The sequence below is a fragment of the Hypanus sabinus genome, chromosome 4 (assembly GCF_030144855.1).
Source record: "Hypanus sabinus isolate sHypSab1 chromosome 4, sHypSab1.hap1, whole genome shotgun sequence".
NCBI lineage: Eukaryota > Metazoa > Chordata > Chondrichthyes > Myliobatiformes > Dasyatidae > Hypanus > Hypanus sabinus.
Genome location: NC_082709.1, coordinates 47,611,209 through 47,635,503, shown reverse-complemented (window position 1 = coordinate 47,635,503; position 24,295 = coordinate 47,611,209). Strand labels below are relative to the sequence as shown.

General features: G+C 39.4%; 1 protein-coding gene across 6 annotated transcripts in view; it reads left to right on the top strand.

The window, feature by feature from the left end:
* The window catches only part of LOC132392730 (diacylglycerol kinase beta), a 521,872-nt gene that overhangs the window by 351,723 nt on the left and 145,854 nt on the right, over positions 1 to 24,295 (top strand). For all 6 annotated transcript variants that reach the window (XM_059967021.1, XM_059967020.1, XM_059967019.1 and 3 more), the window contains one exon: positions 15,314 to 15,378. In XM_059967021.1, the coding sequence (XP_059823004.1) occupies positions 15,314 to 15,378 (65 nt within the window). The remainder of the gene's footprint in view (positions 1 to 15,313; positions 15,379 to 24,295) is intronic.

Sequence of the window (24,295 nt, the reverse complement as noted above, 5' to 3'; positions counted from 1 at the left end):
GTGAAATGGACATCAAAAGAAGAATAGGGATGGCAAAAGACACCTTTCCGAGAATGAAGAGTATACTGACCAACACTAAACTAGGCATAACAACCCGCCGCAGAGTACTGAAATGTTACGTTTATCCAGCTATGTTATATGGCTCAGGATGTTGGACAGTATCTAGTAACACCAGGAAACAAATTGAAGCAGCAGAGATGTGGTTTTTGAGGAGGATGCAAAGAATATCATGGATGAAACAAATATCTAACAAGGATGCAATGAACAGAGCAAGCACAAAAAGAGAAATAATGTATGAGATCATGAAAAGACAACGTAACTTCATTGGACATGTGATTAGAAAAGAGGAGTTAGAATGCATAGTAATTATGGGAAAGATTGAAGGGAAGAAGCAAGAGGAAGGCAAAGACAAATGATGATGGAGACTCGAGGAAATCTGCAGAAGCTGGAAATTCAAGCAACACACACAAAATGCTGGTGGAATGCAGCAGGCCAGGCAGCATCTATAAGGAGAAGCATTGTTGACATTTCAGGCTGAGACACTTTGTCAGGGTTAACCTAAGTCAGGAAAATAAGTCTTACGGTGCGCTAATGTTGAGGGTAATCATGAAGGAGATATTGTTATCTCTCTTTACTAAGGTGGTTCCTATAATCCAGCAATGATGTTGCTGATTTGTAAATGACCCCCTGAAGTCACAATCCCTCACTAAATAAAAGCAATCAGACCAAACCATTCAAGGAGCCAGCTTACTTCCACCCTGTCTGACCAAGCCAAGTATCACCAATATCCTGAGAAACTGCAACTTAAAAAAATAATTTTGTATCCTGGCAAAGCCTGTAGATCAAAATTACCAGAATACTAATTCATCAATAAAAATCAATATTTAAATTCCATAAAGATGATTCAGTGAGCTACAGAGCCAGAAGTATACTAGTTCAAACCCCTTCTAGTTTAGGAAGGAAAAGATAGATTAGGATTTCTGGTTGTCAATCCAGTGGCTTGTCTTTGGAACACTTAGAACAGTGCATACCTGGTAATGCAAAGAAGTTAACATAAATGAAGGTTTCCCAGGATAAGAGCATTTACCTGGGAAAGGAGAGAACATTATCAAGAAGGCAGTTCTCCGAGATGAGGATGCACAACTGGCAGGGGCAAAACAGTGATCTCTCCTGAACCATGCCAGTGGAGCTCTTTCATGACTTGGACATGGGGTGCAAGGTATCAGGCAGATCGAAGTGAATTCTGTTAAAGCTCGGGTATCATGAGTTCCCATCAGGAAGGTTTTGAGATGGGTACCTGTGAGCAGCTGAGTACCTGAAAAGCTCTTGGCTTAGTGTGAGTAGATAACTCATTGATAACTTAAGAAAAGCTTGAGAACGGTCAGGGCATTCAAGGAGAATGAAAAAGACATACCCTTATTGCCCCTTCACACTTCTAGAGAAGGTGAGAATGTGAGTCACGCACACTTAACCCACACGCTGATTGTGATATGCTTGTATTCCAGAAAGAGTGAAAAAAGATAGCATAGCCGCTTAGGATATGTGTTGTGTCCTGATAAGAAAAAGAAATGGAGAAAAGACAAGGACAAAAATATCATCCACCTACCATGTTCCAGAATTGTCGGGAGCTATGGTTACAATGGTTTCCAGGGACATCTTCTCCAAAACCAATTTTCTGCAAAACAATAACCTGCTGAGACTGTAGGATAGACAACAACCAGATGATAAGAGGCCAAGTGTGGGGAGACAGATCCCTGTAAAAAAAATCTCTGCCAAACCCCAGGCTGCAGGACAGTCGATGACACAGAAAGAGAGAACAGCTACTCTACAGAACTCTAGCCTCCACTGTCTCTCCACGTACCAAGCAGCACCTGAGGAACAAGGAAAGCAGTGGTTCTCAAAGTGGTTGATACCAACCTCTCTGGGAGTTTTTAACAGACGATAAAGATAAAGGAGGCATAGAAGCATTCTGGAGCCAGGAAGGACACCTGAAGAATTACAGGCATAATTTTAAAAATCAATAATTTATTATAAGCATTTGATCCTCAGTGCCTCATAATTCATTACAGTGATCACAAATTTATCGCATCTTTTGCCAACTTGCTGTTCTCTTGTAGTTTGCTCGAAGCGTGTTGTAGTTGTCGAAAAGCAATGCGAGACTTCTGTATTTGGTATATCATGAGAAATCTGGATTGAAGAAATTATCTTATTTCCGGGCCCAGCCTGCGCATTGTTGCCATTTGCTACAGTAGTACGGTGTTAGCTAGTATGAGTCCCATTTTCTAATCATACAGTGATGCAATTCCTGCGAATTAGGGTATAGCGTTCAATGGGGTAAAGTTCAGCATCTGCCCTTTCAAATGATCCTGACCACGTTTTTCTAGCCCATAGCCCAACCAGGTTATCACTGCCCCATTTTATGTACCTCCAGGCAGTGTCAGGCTTTGCCAGAGCAAAAATGACATCATAAATTTCTCCTTTATTGATTGCAATGCTTGAGGTTAGATTTAAAGAATAGGTGATTGACCATGGTCGTTAATCCATAATGAAATTGGCAGAAGCAGACCAAACAAAAAAGAAGTGTAGACAGTATAGTGTGGAGTATCTGAAATATGGATTTATATGAACACCAACAGCAGCCAATGTGTCTGTGATGTGCAAACGGTTTTTTCAAATGAGGCAATGAAACCGTCAGTCACTTCATGAAAACGTAGAAATGGAAAACACTTCAAAACGTGTGTTGACACTTCAGAACCATAAAATGATAGTTTGCGTGCTTTATACAACATTTCATTGTTCATTGCTATCTAGAAAACCCCATTCAATTGGAGAAGAACTGATTCTGTCAGCATAAGGGAGGGGGGGAGTGTTCTGTGTATGGTTTTGATTAAATCACCAGTCACCAGACCAAATAATTAAAGCAATTCCACTCAGTAACAACCTGTTCAAAGACGAATAGATGAAATGTTTGAGAATGTGGAACACTGATTGTGCAACACACGCAGGGCAACAGAATTTGCTCTGCAGTTGAATGGGTTAAATTTGTCAGCCAGTGAATCTTTGCTTCTTGGTGATGTTCACTTCATAAAAGATGAAAGCATGGTTCCAGAGTTTGTATTTGCAAGGGGACTGGAAACAGATAAGAAAGTGGAATCAATTTTTCAGGTCATTGGGCAACTTTTCAAAGAGAAGGACATTCCCTTCACCAACATTCTTGGTTGGGCAACAGATAGGGCACCATCAATGACAGGACACCACCATAGGACGCCACCTTATTTGAAAAAAAAGCTGTACCTAACATATTTGCCATGCACTATGTAATTTACAGATGAAATATTGTCACTAAAATGCCTAAGTGATCAGCTGCACAAGTCATTAACTCATAGTGATATAGTTGTGTTATCAAAGTAGTAAATAAAATTAGGTCCCATGTTGTCATTTCTTGACACTTTCAAGAGCTTTATATTGAGAATGATGATGGTTTAAATGCTTGCTGGTATACACAAAAGTCAGATGACTTGCAAATGGAAACCACCTGACACGGTTTTATGTGCTTTTTGAAACTGTGATAGAATTCTTTCCAGACTTGAATGCTTCATTCAGTAATCGACTCGAGAGCATTAGGCATAGCGTTGCTTATTTGTCAGAATTATTCCCAAAGTTTAATGAAATCAATCTTCAACTGCGAGTAAACGATGAGAATCTTATCCAAGTCAAATTCAACTCTCTTGAGTTGAAAGAAAAGAAAGAATACCAGATGATGATCTTCAAGTATGCTGTGCCCACCTGGGTGAGCTGTATGTCAGAGATACTTCAGGGTCTTCTCTCGATCCAATTTCCAGATTAAGTAATAAATCCATTCCTTGTAATGAGGAATTAACAGGAAGGATGGTGGAAGAACTGATCTTGATACAAGACATCTTTGAGCTGAAGCCTTTACAACATCATATTTAGTGGAGCACAGTTTCAATGCAATCGAACAACGCCCTTGAAAACAACGAAGTAGACTTCAAATTACGGAACATGAGATCTGAGGCTCCTTCTGAGTGACATTCAGCTTGATGTTGAAAAGTTGATATCACTGCACCAAGCCCGTCCATCTCATTGAACAGTGAAAAGCATTGACGTAGTAGCTAATAGGACAACTAATATACACTCTAAAATTATTGATGAAATATGTTTTACTGTAGTTAAATAATTTTTTGCAGCTTTGAATTTTTATTTGTAGATTTGAATAGTTTTTGCAATTATTTGACACTGTTTTAAATTTGCTGTTCCTATCTTCTTTCTCTGTGCATCATCAATTAAAATTCTTTATTGTTTTTATGTAATAGTCAGAAAGGAGAGAGGGATGCTAGGGATGTGGTGTAGGAGCCAAGGGGACAGCAACCCAGAAAGGTTTGGGACCCACTGATGTAGAACGAGAGCGTAGCCTGGAGGACAAAGAATATAAATCCCAAGCAAGGAGCATGGAACCCAATCCAGAGCCACAGAGGAAGTTGAAAGCTTTCCAGAGCATGGGATAAAGCAGAACACTCATCAATCCAGAGATGCCCTTCCAGGTGTTGCAGGTGGCCAGACGCTGTAGATGACTCCTCTGCTGAGGATCAACAAAATCAGCAGCAGAAACAGCACTTCATGAGAGGCAGCAAACAGTTATATTGTCAATACACCCAAGCAAAAACAAAGCAGGAACAAAGGTGTCCAGAACAGCAGCTCCAACTCACCTCCAACAATCTAGGAGTGGAAATGGAAAGCAGAAAGCAAGGGGAAGTGGAATCTGTGCAGCATATGTCCACTCCAGCTCCATGTTTTGGAAGATGGAAAGCAGGAGAGGATTTCCAGCAGGAACAAAGCAACTGCACTGCCAGCTTCATCACTGTGGAGCTCAGTCTCTGTGGGAGGTCAGAAACTGTACCTCTGCCCTCAGTAAGTGCAGGAGTCAATGCATGCTACGTGTATGCTGGGACAGAGTAATGAACCAGATCCTATTCTCAAAACACAAGAGATTTAAAGAGTTTTTCAGGGTCAAGTCTCAGCTGCTGTCTTTGTCAAGTCTATAGCCTGTGTCACAGTGGTGATTTCATGGGGAATCAATCTGGTTGGAAGCCAGTGATTGCCATTCTCCATCCAGCTGCAGAGATACAGCTTCATCATCACTGAAGTCGGAAGTTGATGTTGGCCATCTCTTGTATTAGATGTAAAATACAAAAGTGTTTTCCACAGGTTAATCAATGTGTATTCCCCAGCAATGAAAGACTCCTGTGCTGCTGATGGCATTGTAAATAACATTCTGAATGATGACTTCAACAGCACCCTCAATGTTGCTGGACACTCCAGCCTGAGATGTCAGCAAACTGTAGGTTGTTTACAGACACCTGATTGCACATGTTGGCATCTTTAATCGCTCATTATCCTCAGCAACTCTCCAGAGGGGCACAGGTCAGTCCAGTCCTGAACAGATGTCTGGATGAGCTGGCAAGGTCTAGTTGTGCCTTCAGGACAAATAACTCTTCAGGAAGTAGTAGCTGGCCAGTTGAGTTGGACTTGGCTCTGCTGGAATAGATCAGCTTATACCTGCTGGAAGTGTTCAGTGCTGTGTGGAGTTGGCAGCATGATGTATTCTGCAAGGAAGGCCTTATCCACAAGGAGGAGAAAGAAGAGATTGGAAATTGGGGATCCACCACACTGCTTATTGTGGATCACAGGATTCTGCCTTCCCACAACTTGAATGTCAATGTCATTTGGTAGGCTGCTCCCTCACCAAAACTTTCAAAGAAGCACCATGACCTTGTTTGGCTGATGATGAGAAGGGGCAGATTCAGCACTATTTCATGCTGCCCTATTGTGATGAGATGGTCGTCCATCTATTGTTTGGGGTGTGTATTTGACAAGAGGTTTGAATAGTGATGCAGGGTTCCCCATGAGGGTTTACCTCAACAGCTGCATAACATAGCAACAAACATGGTGCTGGAGGAACTCAGAGAGTCAGAATATGAGTATAAAGAGGTGAAAAGAGTGGGTAAGAGCTAGTAGTGGGAGGATCCAGGTAAGGAGGGGTAATAGGTAGTTGGAGAATGGAAGAATGGAAAAGCTGGCTTTGTACTAGCTGTATCTTTCCTCCTCCTTTCATTCCAAAAGAAGCGTCTTGATGAAATGTCAACTCCATATTTCCCACCACTGCTGCTCAACTTGCTGAATTCCTCCAGCATCTTTTAGTATATGAGGGAAGGCACACTCCAAAATCAAGGACCTGTCCTGAAGAATGCACTTAAGTTCATTGCAGCTGCTGAAAATTTTGATTCAGGGAAGCTGCAGCGTAAGGTCCTTCTATCACAGTACAGTGAAGGGCTGGAAGATAGACTCTGCTCAAAGATTATAAAGGAAAATTAATACAATATGGCTCATACTGAGAATGATGATAAAAAAGATGAAAATAAATAGCAAATTTTATCAATAAGGTACATTGGTTAAATTTAAAAAATGGTTGAAGAGATTAGACTGAGCTGCAATAATCTGCTGAATGAATAACCTGTTAGCATTCCCCTATGGGGGCGAAAACATGCCTGTGGAACAAAATCCAGCAATGAGTCGATATCATCAGGAGAGAAGGGAAAAAATTGGCAAGGACAGCAGCAGCAGGAGGAGGAAACAGTTTGATATCTTTCTTTACTGAGTCGTTCCTTGCTTCACGTTTACTCAGATTCAGGAACCAGCTGTTACTGATGGGAAAAAAATAATTACATAAATCCCAGGGTTAATCTTTGAATCCCTGTAACATAAAGTATTTAAATTTCTACAGTAACACTGGACTCTTTATGTATACATTTGCTATCAGTAGGTCTTACAGTCTGTTCAGTCCATTCAAAACAGGCAATCAACATTGCACCTGCTGTTTACTGTGATATGTTCTACTAGAAAAGTGAAGCAGGGCCTGGATAACAGCCAGATAATGGGCTGACAAATGGAAGATTACAAGTTTGCATGGCAGGCAATGGTCATGCATAACAAGAAAATTATCAAACCCTTTCCTAATATTTATGAATACTCTGGTCACTGTATTCCCTAGCACCAGGTTCCTATATGCCATTGTTGGATAGTTGTTGAAACTGCATGGACTCATGACCAAGGCAGATAGTATGATTGCCACTTCCAATGCCTTCCCACCAGACTGGTTTGATGCTTGGGGAAAATAATGAAATGCGTTTCATAAGGTGCCCTGGATGGGTACAGTCAAAACCATAATCCAAAAATTTGACACCATTCAGGATCAGCTTTTTCTGCACTTTGGTTCAATGCTATGCCTCTTCATTGTGGCTGCAATGTGCTCAGTCTGAGGATGATCCAAAGTAACTCGGCTTTATAGTGTTATTTCTTTCCACGTACACTTGCACCATCAAAAGTGCAAAAACTACATCATTAGGAGAATGCCATCACTTTCAAGAGCTGAGTTCTTAGATGAAAGGTTCTTTTTAAAGACAAACCTGGTCATCTTCTTAGCATCTAATATGAACCAGTAGACACCGACATAGCAGCAAAGTACATGTTTGTAGCTTTAGACCATGGCCTTTGTGCCATGCCAGGACCAGCCCGCGAGAAGTCCTGTGAGAATTTCAGGTCTTTAGCATCTTCTCTGTGCCCAGATCTGTCACTTTCCCAACAGGTTGGCAGAAGTGAGAGATGAAAAACACCACACTGCGCTCTCATTCTCAACATAAATAAAAAAGATTTTTGGAAATTTGTTCCTAAAAGCGAATGAAACCAAATGTCTTTGCAATATTGACTGGTTTTACTTTTGCTTACACAATTATTAATAACATTATAGTTAGAATTTTTTTCATAACTAGACTCTTCTCACAGGTTTGTTCACTTTGTAATAATTCATTCCGTCAATTAGTGGGCCATAACAAAGGTTTTCTTTATTTGACAAAGGGACGGTGGGGGGGGGGGGGGTCTTATTGATTTTATTGCACACACACTCACCATTCACAGTTCAAAGTTCAAGTTTAATTGTTATTCAATCATATATGAATACCCATGAACAGAGCCAAACAAAACAGCGTTACCTTGTGGCCAAGGTACAAAGCACAGGACCAACAGTCATACACAGCACACGGCATATATGAGATAGTAAGCACATAGAAGATATCAGTAAAGTACAGTCATGCAAAATTTATATAGTTCAAGACCCTGAGTCCATGAATGTTGCAGCAGTCTAACACAAAACGGCTTGTCTTCTGCTGAGCACCAACCCCCAGCTTAGATGCCGTGCTGCACCGCCTCTTATTATTTATTTTTGTTAGAGTTTGTTTCTACTAGAGTGGTTTCTCGTGTGGATTCTTCAAGCAGCAGTTATTCCCTGAAGCAACAACACACTCTGAAGGTGTACTTTAAATGCTGACCTAACAAATGGGAAAAGAGGATTTATTCATTCACTACGAAATCTACAGATGCTGGAAATTCAAACAACACTCACAAAATGCTGGTGGAACGCAACAGCATTTTGTGTGTGTTGTTTTTATTCATTCACCGGTCAGAACATGAGGGTCCCCTGATATGTGTTTAGAAGTCTACTGAGCCAGGAATTACTTGGCTGTGATTGAATTTGATGCTTAAGTTCCATCCAGTGCATTGTTCTTTTGCTTTAACATAGTAGTTTGATACAAGTGGGGGGCTTTCTAGGCCACTTCAGAGTCAATCTAATTGCTATAGGTCAGGAGTTGCATAAAGTCTGATAAAGATAGCAGATTTATTACATCAGTGAACCAGTTTAAATATCAGATTATTAATCAGAAAGTAAATTCATATATGAATTCTCATTTCTGATTTTTTGTTCATGCCCAATGAACCATTAACCACCATAAATGCAATGCATTGATTGTAGTACAAGATCATACTTGGTCAGACACTGTGAAAGTGAAACTCAGGCCATTTATTAATGGCTTGTAAATCTAAAGGTTATGTTGCTAATCTTTAACCATCTTCTGTCTGTCCAATGTTATAAAGTTGATTGGAATTTTGTATTTGATTTTTTTTTTGTAAATTCTTTGTGAAAATGGATGTTAGCACCTTTATGATGCAGCACTGACATGTTAAAAATCTGAGATTTGGCCAAAAGGATCATGTAAATGCAGGAGTTCCGATTTTGTTGAGAACTGTAATTCAACTGAAGTTGAATTCATCTCATCAGGTATCTTCTATTTATGCTATACATTTGGTTATTTTAATAACCTTATCATAATCAAATATCAAGATGCTGTAAAGTTGATGAAAAGTAGTAACTTTAGATCCGAATGCACATGACATTACAAGACAGGTGCTCTCATTTTTTTTCAGCACACTGTCAGAAAATTATCATTTTTTAATACACTATATAGTATGCAGTTACACTCTTGACCGACAGGGCTTATTTATGTTACATTGATATGATTTTTTGAAATGTATATGTTAGAGTCATATTAGTTATTTTAGAAAGCAATAATAAACTGGTTGTGTTTATTGTGCTAGTGCATCAGTGTACCTTCAGTGTTTCAAAATTGGAATGTCCTTTATGAAGAATTAGCCTCAGTTCACCTTGATTTTCTTTTAAATCCCTTTTAATGGAAGGATACAAAATTGTAGCAAATTGTAAGTTTTAAAAGCAGAATTGAGCACTATGTGTTAACATGTTAGTAAGTTTGTTCCTGAAAACAAATTTCTTGTGGGTCTTCATTTATCACATTAGAAAAAAATGATAAGGTTCACTTTTTTACAGGCTCTGTTAGATACAAATATATCAAGTGTTTGAAAATCATAGGCTGATCAGATCTGCTGTTTAAATGTCCATGTTTAAATTTGTCTAGAAAACTATCTCCAGTAATACTTCGCATTGAGTTATCTAGGATCACATTAATCGCAAAGATTTTAAATAACACAAAATAATTACACAGATTTACATACATGTTATGCCTCAAAGCTTTAGTCATCCAAAAAGAATTAGTGCTTCGACCATTTTTAGATGTCACAGCACTGCAAAAGGAAGTATTTATAACAGGAAGTTGGTTTTCAGTTACAGAGTGGATTTTTTAAAGTCTAAGTTTAGTTCTTAGTTATGTTTAAAAGTGCTCCAGGTTCCATTACACATTCTTTGTTGTGTAATATTGCAATAGATAGTCAGGGTAAATTGATATAGCTTTATTTCTAAAACTTTTAACCGGTGAAGTTAAAAGCACATTCATATTAACTGTTTATAACATAATGTAGAAAATAATATGCCAAGCAGAATATTGATTATTATTTATGATGAATATGTTTTTTTTCTACTATAGTCCTGTGGTAATACAACAAAGCTGGTATCTTGAGAAAAATCAAATTTAAGCAGTTGGGATCTTTTGCTCAATCACCTACCAAAAGATTGATTTAGTATCCAGAAGCATTATTTACAACCCTGACCTGGTGTGGGTTTATGCAATGTGGCAGCCCTTGGAAAAGACCTACTGTTTACTCAATTCAAGCAAGTCATGGTTGGCATCATTCTGGTACGACCAACAATATCCACATCATGTGCTCCAGCGTAAATAAAAAAAACATCTAGATAGGAGGTAGTTACTGATTTCAGAGCTGGTTTGATTGACTTTGTTTTGGTTAGTAAGAATACAGCCAGTTCTGAGTTTGATAGCTTGGCTCCCTTTAGATTACAAGATTCTACTTTTTTATAAACATGCGCACTCCTTTTCATTCAATTAAGGAAGTGTTTCACAGATTACCCTACACAATGTTACTGGTAATTTGTTTGCTATCTGTTATCATTAAAAATAGACTTTAAGATTTAAGCTACCACTTATCATAGTAACCAAACAAAATATTTTAAAACATGTGTTCACTTATCATTAGAAGCATGGTCAATTCTCAAACATTTATTTGCCAGTTCCTTGAAATAATTCTGTTGTTGTTTTGATAACTTTCTAAGGTTATTAGTTCCCAGACCTCCTCTAAAGATTCATGCACTCAGCCATTAGATTGGAAAATATGTAATGGAAAAGTAAATTTAACATTTCAACCAACTATTCTGGATGACAAAATATTTAGGTCAATTTTAATGGAATGAGAAATTACAAATTTTTACAATCATTATTTGATTAAAATATGTATACAATGGTTACTGGCTTCTGGGTCAATGCTTTAGACATATTTTGTTACCTGTAAAATAAGAAATCCTGCTATCATGTTAAATGTTAATTAAAGCAAGGTTTTTATTCTAAAACAGTTTCTGTTGCTCTGTCAATTTTGTGCAGATGAAGTTGACGGGCTAATCTAAAGATATTGCAACAATTTTGCATAATTTTTCCCATAAATTATTGGTTTTAAACTGCAAACCAAGCATGTTATTTAAATACATTTTTAAAAATTCCTTCAGAGTTGTTTTATAATCATGACAATTCTCAAAGCAACGGAGAAGCCTCAATGCCCAGATTTTTTTGGTGAAATAAGCAGCAAATTTGAGGGATTTCTCTGCCATCCTGCCTGCCTAATGACTTGAATTCCAGGAGGTGCCAATCATTCATAAAATTCCCTTCTACTACCCACACAAGGATAAGATGAAATTTAACATGGGTATTACTGATTTGGATAGCACTTTGCTGTGTATCAGAGCTGGAACCTGACAGCATTCCTATTCAAAAGCCCAAGGTCAACTCATTACTTTTGTCTGTGGTATCTTTCATATTACTTAACCTTTTACGTGTACAATTCACATTACTTACAATGTTTTCTGTAAGAAAATTATCATCCAGTGCTTGTTTAATTCATAGATGCTATTGCTACTTCTTAGTAGTGCTAAAGGTTTTTCTGCAGCCTGCCGAGATTCACTGAATCAGTTTATTCTGCAGTCAGTCCAGATTGGCTGCAGTAGTGTTGATGCAAATAAGCTGCAGTCTGAGTCAACTTTTGCGAATTCAGTTGGGTAGTCACCTTCTTGTAGCTGCTGACCTAAGGGAATACTTACCAAGTTGCTTTGAAGTTGAACTTCACTGCAAAGTAGCTGGGAATTGGTCATAGGCAACATTATTGATTGGGAACTATATGTAAACTGTTTCTAATAGCATTTCTCGAACTTGCATTTAATAATGGTAAGTGTGCGTGTGATTCAGTGGAGTACTGGAATACACCAACAAAAATTTAACAGCAATCAGTTCCTGCAGCTGCCAATTTGCTGAAACAAGCATTATTCCAATACAATTGACATATAATGAATCATCAGAATATTAAATGACCATCAAGGTTCTGTGATATCGATGTATTATGTGATTCTGAAGAATCTAATCTCAGTTAATCCAGGAAATTAGTCACTAGATGATTTAAACCAGGCAGAGCAGAACCTCTCAAACTCAAGGAGTAAACTTATTTCCTTATTCGCTTTCCTTGTATTGCAATTCACAGCAAATCCAGAAAGTTGATCAGAGTCCCTTAATCACAGAGGGATTAGGCTGGATCTGAAAACCACAATTGGCACAGACATTTAAAAGCTTTAATCTAATGGATTGGTTCCAGGAATACTTTAAAATTGTTCCAAGGAGATTTATGTAAAATTGAACTTTCCTATACTAACTCATTTTAATGGATTCAATTGGCATTTCAGTGGTGAATGAATATATTTGTTGTCAGAGAAGATGAATAACAAATGAATGTTAAACATGCCATCCATTAGATAAAATGTAAATTGTGTTTCTCTTACAATTGCAAAAAAGGTACTTTAGTAGTAGGTGAGTTGGGGTTAAAGAGATGAAAATAGATAATGTAGAACATATGTGAACTTTCCTGTGGATATTTTAGTTGTAAATCGTGTTTTAGCAAATCTTTCAATGCAGAATTACGAAAAATACATCAACGTTCTGTTTGATGTAATTCAACTGAAGTTAGAGTGGAGAAATGCACTGCACATGAAATGGATTGCAAACTTTAAATTGCATTTTAATGTCCCTGTATAATACAATTTCAGAAAAGTCAGAATTATTATCCTGTCAACTACATTATGGCAGTTCTACTGGGAGCCAAACATTTCTTGGATGTGTTTGAAAACATGAAACAGAAAACTTGAGGGAATGTTAATCAAAGTATCTGAGTCTGGCCCAAGTTACATTACAAGAATATTGAAAGTATTGTTTGATTACTGAGTCTTGTGCTAAGGGATAATGTAGGGGTGAATTAATTTTATGTTTATGTAGATATTGTTGCTAAGAAACAGTGACGAAGTCAAAATAACTGGGATTGTATTGAGGAAATGCAATCTTAGGCTTTAAATCAAAACATGTTCTTGCTGGCAAGGACAAAGAGATTTAGCCAACCATATAAACGCATTGCTTTAAAGCTAACGTACATATGTAAACCACAACAATTAGAATTGCTAGTGTGAGCAAAAAGGCATTTATCTAGTGAAAGTTAAAATTCAAAAAAGAAGAGAGTGATATTTCAGTAGTACTGTGCCTCTGTTAGACCCAGAGTACTACAGGCCTGATTTGGGTAATTTTAGGTCTTTGGTGTATTGGAGAGTCTGTAAAACAAATTTACCTGAATTTTGCTGGAGTGTTTGAAGCCTGCTTACATTAACTTGACTAGCACTGCATAAGAAGTTTGCAATGATAAAAGAATTTAATGAGGTTGAGACAGAGAATTTAGAACAGGACATTGTGCTCTTAAAATTTTATTACATTCCAAACTGAAATCAGAAAGCACCTTTTCAAGCAAAAATGGTAAAGTACCTCTGTTTATGGCCACAGGTCATCCAAAATAGTTGTCAGCAATAATGTATTGTATGTTTGAAGTTTAGTCACTATTGTAATCCAGGCAACCCATAAATCAACTTGCACACGCCAGGCTGTCACAAACATAACTTATTCCTACTTGCATTCTAATTAAGTTTGGTAACCCCTTCTGATTATAAACACAAGAGATTCTGCAGGTGCTGGAAATCCAGAGCAACACACACAAAATACTGGAGCAACTCAGCAGAGCAAACAGCACCTATGGAAAGAAATAAATAGTCGATGTTTTCAGCCAAGCTCAGCCCAATATGACATCTGCATATTCATTTCCATAGATGCCCTCTGACCTGCTGAGTTCTTCCAGAATTTTCTGTGTGTTTCCCCTTAAGTTTAGCTGCAGCTGAGCCATCTCTGTTGTGCTCCCTCAGCTCAGAACATTTGTAATCTCAACTCTGCATCCCCATCTACTAGGTCATATTTTACAAACTTGTTTATCATGAGTCTAACTCGGCCTTAAAAATATTCAGAGATTCTGTCCTACTGCTCTTTGAAGCAGATTTCCAAAGATTCACAAGTCAATGAGAGGAAAAATAGTGCCTCATCTCTGTCTTGACTGGGCAACTTATAATTTTAAACCATTCTATGCTCTCCCTATAGAGGTAACACCCCGCATTCACTATGTCAAGACTGTCCAAGCTGTTGTTATGTTTCAATTTGTCTAGATATTATACCTGTTATAAAGCAGCACATCTTCTGACTCACTGTGGAAAAAAAAAGGTTCAAAGGTTCATTTTATTATCAAAGTATGTATGCAGAATACAGCTCTGAAATTTGTTTTCTCTGGGTAGCCATAGAATACAGAAAACCAAATAAGTAGTTGAAAGAAAGACATCAAACAAAAACTCACAAACCCCAAACACCCCCAACCCCTCTCTTACACAAAACTAACAGCTCACCCAAACCCCCAGCCCATCAATTGACAACAAGAAAGAATGGGCAAGAACGTGAAAAAAGTCACAGAACTGAAAGAGGCCAATATGAGCTACAGTCCAATCCATAAATCTCAGAATTTCGATAACATCTCTGAGAGCAGCAGGACTCAGAAGTCCTTCCAATGGCAGCAACTCAAACCAGCGGCCCCTCCTAGATTTTCTAGTTCATTTTAAAAATTAGCAAATTGTACAACTGACATCAAGATCAGAATGGAAAGATACCCCTCTAGAACAGAGATGAGGAGGAATTTCTTTATCAAAGGGTGGTGAATTTGTGTAATACTTTGTCACAGATGGCTGTGGAGGCCAAGTCATTGGGTATATTTAAAATGGAGGTTAGTAAAGGCATCTAATGTTATTGGGAGAAGGCAAGTAAATGAGGACAAGAGAGATGATACATCAGTCTTTGTTGAATGGTGGAGCAGACTTGATGGGCTGAATGGCCTAGTTTGCCCCCATGTCTTGTGTCTTAAGATGTATGAAATTGTGCTATTTTATTCTCCACTGTGGGATTGCTATGTACTAATTGTTCACCTGCTTTTGCTTCTGCTGTGATGCTTATTTTTAATTCTGTTTGCATAGGATGCATCAATTGCTCACAGATTTCACGTAATGAGAGAAAAGCATCCAGAAAAATTCAACAGTAGGTAAGAAGCTGCTTTCCTTCAATTCCCCTTCCCTTGTAAAAATACCCAACCATCCAGTCACCATGTCTCAGTATAATGAGCAAGAAAATTATAATGCACAATGGTAAATGGGAACATCTTAATAATTCAAATTAGGGTGCCCAGATATATTGGTTGAATGAATGCGCTGTATTTATTTCTGCTTTTGTATGAGATTACCAACTTTTAGTACAATTGTACGTTCCACATATACAAAAAAAATGGAACTTAGGAGGCTATGCAAATAAAAAATCTAAAGACTTAGTTGCTGACTAACAGAGTAATTAATTTTGCTGATACCATGGGAATGACTACTTTTTATAAGTTTATGATGTTAAAATTACTGTTGAAGTTACTTAAATACAAAAGTGAATGCAACAGACATTGTGTTCTCTCAATACGTTCGGCTCTGCGGCATCTGTTCTCAGGATGAGGCTTTCCATTCTCGAATACCTTAGATCTTTCTTCAAAGGATGGGGCTTCTCTTCCACCACTACTGATGCTGCCCTCACCTGCATCTCCTGCATTTCCCGCACATCTGCCCTCACCCCATTCTCCCACCATCATAACAGGAAAAGGTTTCCTCATGTCCTTAACTATCATCCCATGGGTGTCTGTATCCACCACATAATTTTCCATAACTCCGCCATCACCAACGGGGTTCTACCACTAAGCACAACTATCCCTATCCCCCGTTTCCTCAAGGATTGCTCTCTATATGACTCCCTTGTCCATTCATCCCTCTCCACCAATTTCCCTCCTGTCACTTACTCCTGCAAACAAGACAACTGCTACATCTGCCTCTGCACCTTCTCCCTTAACAAGATTCAAGGCCCCAGACAGTTCTTGCAGGTAAGGCAGCACTTCACCTGTGAGTCTGTTGGTTTCATCTATTGTATCCGGTGCTCTTCCTTTATGTCAGTGAGACCCAACACTGTTTGAGGGACTGTATTGTCTTCGCTTTAAAGCCTCCCTGATCCCACCCTCCCCAGGCGCGGATGCTGTAGGAGGCACGTACTCACAGTCCCGCGGAGGCTTTTCCCTTTGTTGGTGAAGCAAACCTGGCGCCCTTTTGGGACTGGCCTTTGTGCCAGCGCGCTGGCTATTTGTGAGCCGGTTCGAGTGCGCTAGGAAGTGGGTCGCCACAGTACCATTAGTTTGTTTACATGTTGACTTTCAGATCCTAATTCCTATCTTCTAAACAGACAAAGTTCAAACAGTACAAACCAGAAAGCAGGAAATGAAAATCAGATTTGTGGGCGGAGTTACCTGTGATCAAAGACCACAATGCTAACAGGCCTTAGTTGGAGACTTCTAGAAACTCCTACTAAAGGAGCGCTAATGCATTAAGGATTGTCCACTAATGTCGGTAACTGTTTCAGTGGTTAATTTGCCAACTGTATAGTCATTGCTGTTTTCCTTAATTGTTCTTATTGGGCTAATAAATAGTCCCGGAAAATAATACAATTGCACTTTTAAGTCACACCTACAAGAATATGTTCATTGATCCATGTGGATTGATCAAGACAGCTCAAGGTGACTTCAAGGTGGTGACAGCAAATAAAAATTGCTTTCACTTTTCTGCTGCAAAAGCCAGGCCGCCAAGGAAACTTCGCCTTCGTCGACATAAGAAACAGAGGCAGCAATAGCCAATTCAGCCGCTTGTAGCTGCTCCTCTGGTCAATATAGGCAGCTCCTCAGAGAACATGCTAAGCTAAATGACTCTTGGCTCATACAGGAGAGTAAGGAAGTAAGAAATAGAAGCTCAGAGAGGTAGTCACCCCTAGGTTGCAGGAGACAGGTCATTGGGTGACTTTCGAGAGAGTAATGGGAAATAGGCAGCCAGTACAGAGTACTCCTGTGGCCATTCCCCTCAATACTAAGTATACCACTTTGGATACTGTTAAGGGGGAAGGTAGCTGCAGCAACTAGTCTCTGGCACTGTGGCTCAGAAGAGAAGAGAGGTGAAGAGGACTGCAGTAGTTATAAAAGATACCATAGTTAGAATAATAGAGACGAGTTTCTGTGGATGCAACAGAGACAGCTGGATGGTATGTTGCCTCTCAGGTGCCAGGGCCAGGGACATTTCAAATCAGGTCCACAGCATTCTAAAGAGGGAGGCTGAGCAGCCAGATATCTGGGTATGTATAGGCACCAATGACAGAGATAGGAAAGGTCGAGAGGGCCTGAAGAGAGATCTTGGGGAGCTGGGTAGAAAGTTGAAAAGCAGGACCTCCAGGGTAGTAATCTCTTAGACTGCTGCCTGTACCCAAGTGACAGTGAGGGTAAGAATAGGATGATTTGACAGATAAATATGTGGCTAAAGAACTGATGCAGGGGGCAGGCATTAAGATTTATGGATCATTGGGATCTGTTTGGGGGAAGGTATGACCTGTGCAAGAAGGACAGGTTGCACCTGAACCAGAGGGAGACAATTATCCTTGTGGGCAGGTTTGCTGTAAAAGAGAGCTGAAAGTAAATATTGAACTGCTGGAAAATAATACTGGAGAGGTAGAAATGGGGGATAAGGAAATGGCAGACAAACTGAATAAGTATTTTGTATCAGTCTTCGGTGTGGAAGATACTAGAGGTGTGCCAGAGGTTTGAGATTGTCAGGTGGAAAGAAGTGAGTGAAGTTGCCATTACTAAGGAGAAGGTGCTTGGGAAACTGAAAGGTCTGAAAGTAGATAAATCATTTGAACCAGATGGGGTACACCAAGGGTTCTGAAAGAGGTGGCTGAAGAGATTGTGGAGGCATTAGTAATGATCTTTCAAGAATCACTAGATTCTGGAATAGTTCTGGAAGACGGGAAAATTACAAATTCATTCAAGAAGGGAGAGAGGCAGAAGAAAGGAAATTATAGGCCAGTTAGTGTGATCTCAGTGGCTGGAAAGATGTTGGAGTCGATTGTTAAGGATGTGATTTTGGGGTACTTGGAAGCACGTGATAAAATAGACAAAAGTCTGCATGGCTTCCTTAAGAGGAAATCTTGCCTGGCAATTCTTTTGGAATTCTGTGAAGAAATAACAAGCAGGATGGACAAAGGAAAATTAGTGGATGTGATGCACGTGGATTTTCAGAAGGGCTTTGACAAGATGCCACACAGGCCTTAACAAGCTAAGAGCCCATGGTATTACAAGAAAGATACTAGCATGGATAGAGGATTAGCAGGAGGCAAAGAGTGGTAATAAAGAGGACCTTTTCTAGTTGGTTGTGGTGTTCCACAGGTGTCTGTGTCGGGAACCACTGTTTTTTACATTAGATATCAATAATTTGGATGATAAAATTGATGACTTTGTTGCCAAGTTTGTGGACGATACAAAGATAGGTGGCGGGGCAGTAAGTGTTGAGGTAGGAAGGAGGCTGCAGAAGGATTTAGACAGTTTAGGAGAATGGATAAAGAAATGGCAGATGAAATACAATGTCAGGAATTGTATGTTCTGGCACTTTGGTAAAAGAAATAACAGTGTAGACTATTTTCTTAATGGAGAGAAAGTTAAAAAATATGAGGTGCAAAGAGGTTTGGGAGTCCCTGTGAAAGATTCCCTGTTTAATTTGCAGGTTAAGTCTATGGTGAGGAAGGCAAATGCGATGTTGGCATTCATTTCAAGAGGACTACAATATCAAATCAAGGATGTAATGTTGAGGCTTTATAATGCACTGGTGAAGCCTCACTTGGAGTATTTTGAGCATTTTTGGGCCCCTTATCTAAGAAAGGATGTGTTGACATTGGAGAGGGTTCAGAGGAGATTCACAAAAATTATTACAGGATTGAAAGGCTTATCATATGAGGATTGATGGCTTTGGGCCCGTACTCACTGGAATTCAGGAGAATGAGAGGGCCTGTCATCGAAACCTTTCAAATGTTGGAAGGTCTCCATAAAGTGGATATTTTCTATGGTGGTGGAGTCTAAAATGAGAGGGCACACCCTCAGATTACAGGGAAGTCCATTTAGAAAGGAGATGAGGAATCGTTTCTTCGGCCAGAGAGTGGCGAATCTGTGGAATTCATTGCCACAGGTGGCTGTGGAGACCAAGTTATTGGGTATATTTAAGGCAGAGGTTGATAGATTTTTAATTAGTCAGGGCATGAAGGCATAAGGAGAGAAGGCAGGTGATTAATGGTAGAGCAGACTTGATGGGCCAAATGGCCCGATTCTGCTCCTATACCTTATGGTCTTGATATAATCGTAACTGTTTTTTACTTCAACCCCACTTTGCTGCATTAATAATGTATCTCTTATTTCCCTTAAAATACAAAAATCTGTCTGTCTTTGTCTTGAATACTAAGTTTACTTATTTTGATTCTGTGAACCCTGGTTGTCGAAGCCCCAGCAATGGATAACACCTTCCCTTTGTGTCCATTGCCAAAATCCCTAAGATTATTTTTATGTTTCAATTAAGTTAACTCTCATTCTTCAAAACTCTACAACCTGCTTAATATCTCCTCATAGGGGGGCAAGCTCACCCTACGCCAGGAATCGTGAATCTTCAGATCACCAAGTCCACACAGACCGCCAAGCACCCAGTTTTACACTAATCCTGCATTAATCCCACTTTCTCATCAACTCCAGCCATGTTTCACCACCCACCTGTATTCTACCATTTGTTTGTGTCTGCTTCAGCGCAAACACTGCTCTCCCCTCCAGCAAAAAGCATTTACATGCGATGCTGCCTTAGAGAGGCAGCATCTATCATCAAAGACCCCCTTCATCTACACCGTACATTTTTTTGTGGTGTAACCACCAGCCTCAAGTTCCACACCACCAGAATCAGGAACAGCTCCTTTCTTAAAGTCTTCAGATTCTCCAGTCAGCTTGCAGGGCTTTAACCCAACCTCAACAACAGAATGCTACAGATCATCCCTTGCATTACCTTTCACTTGTCTCTGATTGTGTTTTTTGAATTAATGTTCTGTTTCACGCTGTCTTTTCCTTAACCGTCGTTCATAATTTCTGCATCATTTGCATTTTGTGTTGTCTGAGTCTATGTGTCTGTGGTGCTGCTCCAATCAAACTTATCATTGTGCCTGCACCTCATTGTACTTATACGTATGGCAACAAACTCCACTTAATTTACATACCAGGGCAACTTACAGTGGCCAATTAACCTACCAATCCATATGTCTTTGGGATGTGTGAGGAAACCAGAATGACCCGAGGAAGCCCACGTTAGCACGGAGAATGTGCAGACTCCACACAGACCACCCAGAGGTCAGGATGGAACCCAGGTCGCATGCTGAGAGACAGCAGCTCAACAGATTGCTTCAACTGGATTTCTACATAATTGGCATATATCATCATTGTACTTGTATTCAAATCCTCCTGTATTAAGGTGATATTGTTGGCACTCTCGCTTGCTCTACTGCACATTATTATTCAGTGATTCATGTACAAGGACACTCAGGCTCTGCTGAGCATAAACACTTTTCAATCTCACCCTTTAGGAAAATCTCTCAGCTTTTCGATGTTTTCCAGCAAATAAGAGAACCTCGTGTGTATTCTCATATTCCAGTTGCCAAGCCCTTGCCCATTTAGTTATCTATTCATATTCCCCTGCATTCTCATTACAGTTTGTACTGTCATCCAGCTTTGTAGCATCAGCAAATCTGGATATGTTCCCTTTGATCCTCTCATCAAGATCGTTCATGTGGAATGGATTGTGAATGGTTAAAGACTAAGGGCCAATCCCTACAGTAACCCATTAATCATATCCACCCCAACTAAAAATCACCCATTTATTCTTCTCCAGTTCTCACTCTGTAAACTAATCCACTGTTCCATGTGCTCAAATGTTCTTCAATAATTAATTACAAGTTTTATAGAAATCCAAATCCACCACATCTCCCAGTTACACACACAGAATGCTGGAAGAACTCAGCAAGCCAGGCGGCACCTATGAGAAAAAGCACAGCCGACATTTCGGGCCAAAACATTGATGACATTTTTTTCTATAGTTGCTGCCTGGCCTGCTCAGCTCCTCCAGCATTTTGTATGTGTTGCTCAGATTTCCAGCATCTGCAGATTTTGGCTTGTTTGTGGTTTGACATCTCCCAGTTTCCTGTCATCCATCCTTCTAGTTGCCTGTTCTGTTAGTCAAAGCACTGTATCTGATGTGTGGAATCTGAGGTCCTTTTCATCAATCCATATTGATTTGGCCTAATCCTATTTTTATTTTCAAAGTTCCCTGTCATCATTTCTTCACTGATAAATTCTAGCCCATTTCCCACCATTGGTGGCAGTCTAATTGGTCTGCAATTCCAAGATTTTGTCCTCTATCATTTCTTAAATAGTTATATTTGCTCCCTTCCCACCTCTGGGAGCTATTCTGAAATATGTAGAATTTTGGAATATACCAACTACTCACCTGCACTAAAGTATAAGTTACACAACCAATTAACCCATCAACGTCCATTTGCAACGTGTAAGGAAAGCAAAGCATCATGGATAGGGCGTGTAAACTCCACACAAACAGCACAAGAGAACATGATCAAACCCAGCTTCCAACTGTGAGGCAGCAATACTATCTGCCTCTAGTTCAGGGGATTTATTAGGTTTCAGTCCCATTAATTTCTACATTACTTTCTTCTTAAGTAGTACTAATTTCTTCCAGCTGCTCAATTACTCTCAGCCAGTTGTTCTCCAGTGTTTCTGGGAGGGCTTCTGCCTTTGACCCTGAAGGGGTCACAAAGTATTTGTTTAATTTCTTGGCCATTTCCTTATTTCTTAATGTAATTTCCTGTCTCATAATCTGGAAGGCATGCTCTGCACAGATCACTAGAAGCTTTTACAATCAATTTTACGTTTTTTCCGTGTTTCCATTTCCCTTTTTTTCTTTTTAATTCCTTGATTCTCCTTTGAAATTCTAAAATTTTTCGCAAGCTTTAGCATTGTTGCTCTTTCTAGCTGTATTCCTTTGGTAAAGGGCCAATTCAGAAATGAAAAAGAGTTGGAATGAAATTGATGATGAGCATTTTAATTGTAAATAAGAGAAGAATTTGTGCTTTTGTTAAAGCAGCTTTAAGAGGAAGTTGTTCATCAAAGTAGCCTGCAAAAGTTCTAGAGATGCAAACAGCTTTGAGTCACTTATATATGGAAGTTAATATTTGAATGTCATCGATTTTTGTATGTATCAAATAAAGTTGTGTAGACCACCATACTTAGCAGGTTATAATAGCAGACAAAGTAAGTCAGCTATTATGTTCATCTAAACATCATCAGAAGCAAGTGTTTAGCAAACATTTGTAAAATTTCTATTGAAGTTGCTAGGATCATTACTAATTATGAAATTGTTACTTATATCTCTTATTAATACAGCTACATTTGTACAAATCTATGATTGAGATCTTGCTTCATTTGTGATGTTGTAGCAATATGAGAGCTTTAAAATAATTGGATTACTGGTAGATTAAGTAAATAATATGCAGAACGTAACTGGATGAAAATGTTTGGTCTTTGCCTTTAGTTGTCGTTCACGGGTTTAGAATTTGGTTCAGATATCGTTCTCTGCATATTGCTAAAAATAAAACCTGCTGAACCCAAGCTGTAACCTCCCAGTATCTGGTTATGCTTCACTTAGCCTGGCTGCATGAAACATTATGAAGCAACCCTAACTCCAGCCCCTAGCAGGATTGGTGTAACAAATTTCCAGATATTGTTACTGCAATATCCATTACACTACAGCAGAGTGAATGCTTCATAGCTGCAATGACCTGGTTCAGTACTGATTTCCATGCTGCCTGTGTGGAGTTTGCATGTTCACTTTGTGATTATTTGGGTTTCCTCTGGTTCTGGATTCAGCGTCTTGACCAGAAATTCTGACGGTCTGTTTCCCCCCACAAGTGCTGCCTGACTTACTGAGTTCCTTCAATGTTTTGTTTATTGCTCTAGATTCCAGCATCTGCAGCCTGTTGTGTCTCCTCTGGGTCACCCACATCCAAAAGATGTACTGGTTGGGTGGGTAACTAGTCACTGTAAATTGCCCCTGAGGTAGGTGGGTGGAAGAAGAATCAAGAGGAATTTAACAGGCATGTGAAAGAGAACAGATTGTAGATACAAGAAAATAAGATGGGGGGTGTTAGTGGCATAGTAAGTGGCATAGACTCATTGGACTGAATAACCTCTTCATTTGTAGTATGGATGTATGAAAGGTTATCTGATTCTGGCTGGTCTGACAAGTAATCTAGTATTTTGTATACATAAAAATAATTATATAGATAATCCTAACAATAGGTTTTCCTTGAACTTAAATGCTTATTTTTACAAAGGTAATTTTGAAGCAGTTCAGAATTACACCTAAGCTTAATTCATCCCACAGAACAATAATATGGGTTCTTCAACAGCCTAAAGACACTTTAGAGGAGCACTGTGACAGAAGGTTGACACCAAGCCACAAAATGAAAGTTCATTACTGGTATGTAGGTGTTTCTAGTGAGGCCAGCATTTGTTACGTACCCCCTAATTGCCATTGAGAAGGTAATGGTGATCTACCTTATTGAACTTCCCGAGCAGACTACTTCACAATATGGTTGAGAAGGAAAATCCAGGATCTTGCTTCAGAGATGATGAACAGCAGTATGTTTCCAAGTCAAGAATGGGCCTTACAGTAGCTTTGTGAGTTTTGCCTTTGTCAAGCTTGCCGAGGAACTAAGCTGTCAGGAGCTTGTCTAGGAGGCTGGCTTCTGGGCTTGGTAGACACTCAAGGGAAGTATGAGGTGATCAGTGATTAAACAGGGTTCAGTGGCCAGGTAATGGTCAACAAAGTGCTGGTTCAGATTGATGGATGGGTAGTGGGGAGGTTTAGGACAAGTATTGCAAGCCTGAAACAGTGAAGGAGGGGGGACCTAAAGAGCACGTTAACTGAGTTGGGTTCCCAGCATCCAATTGCGATCATCTCACA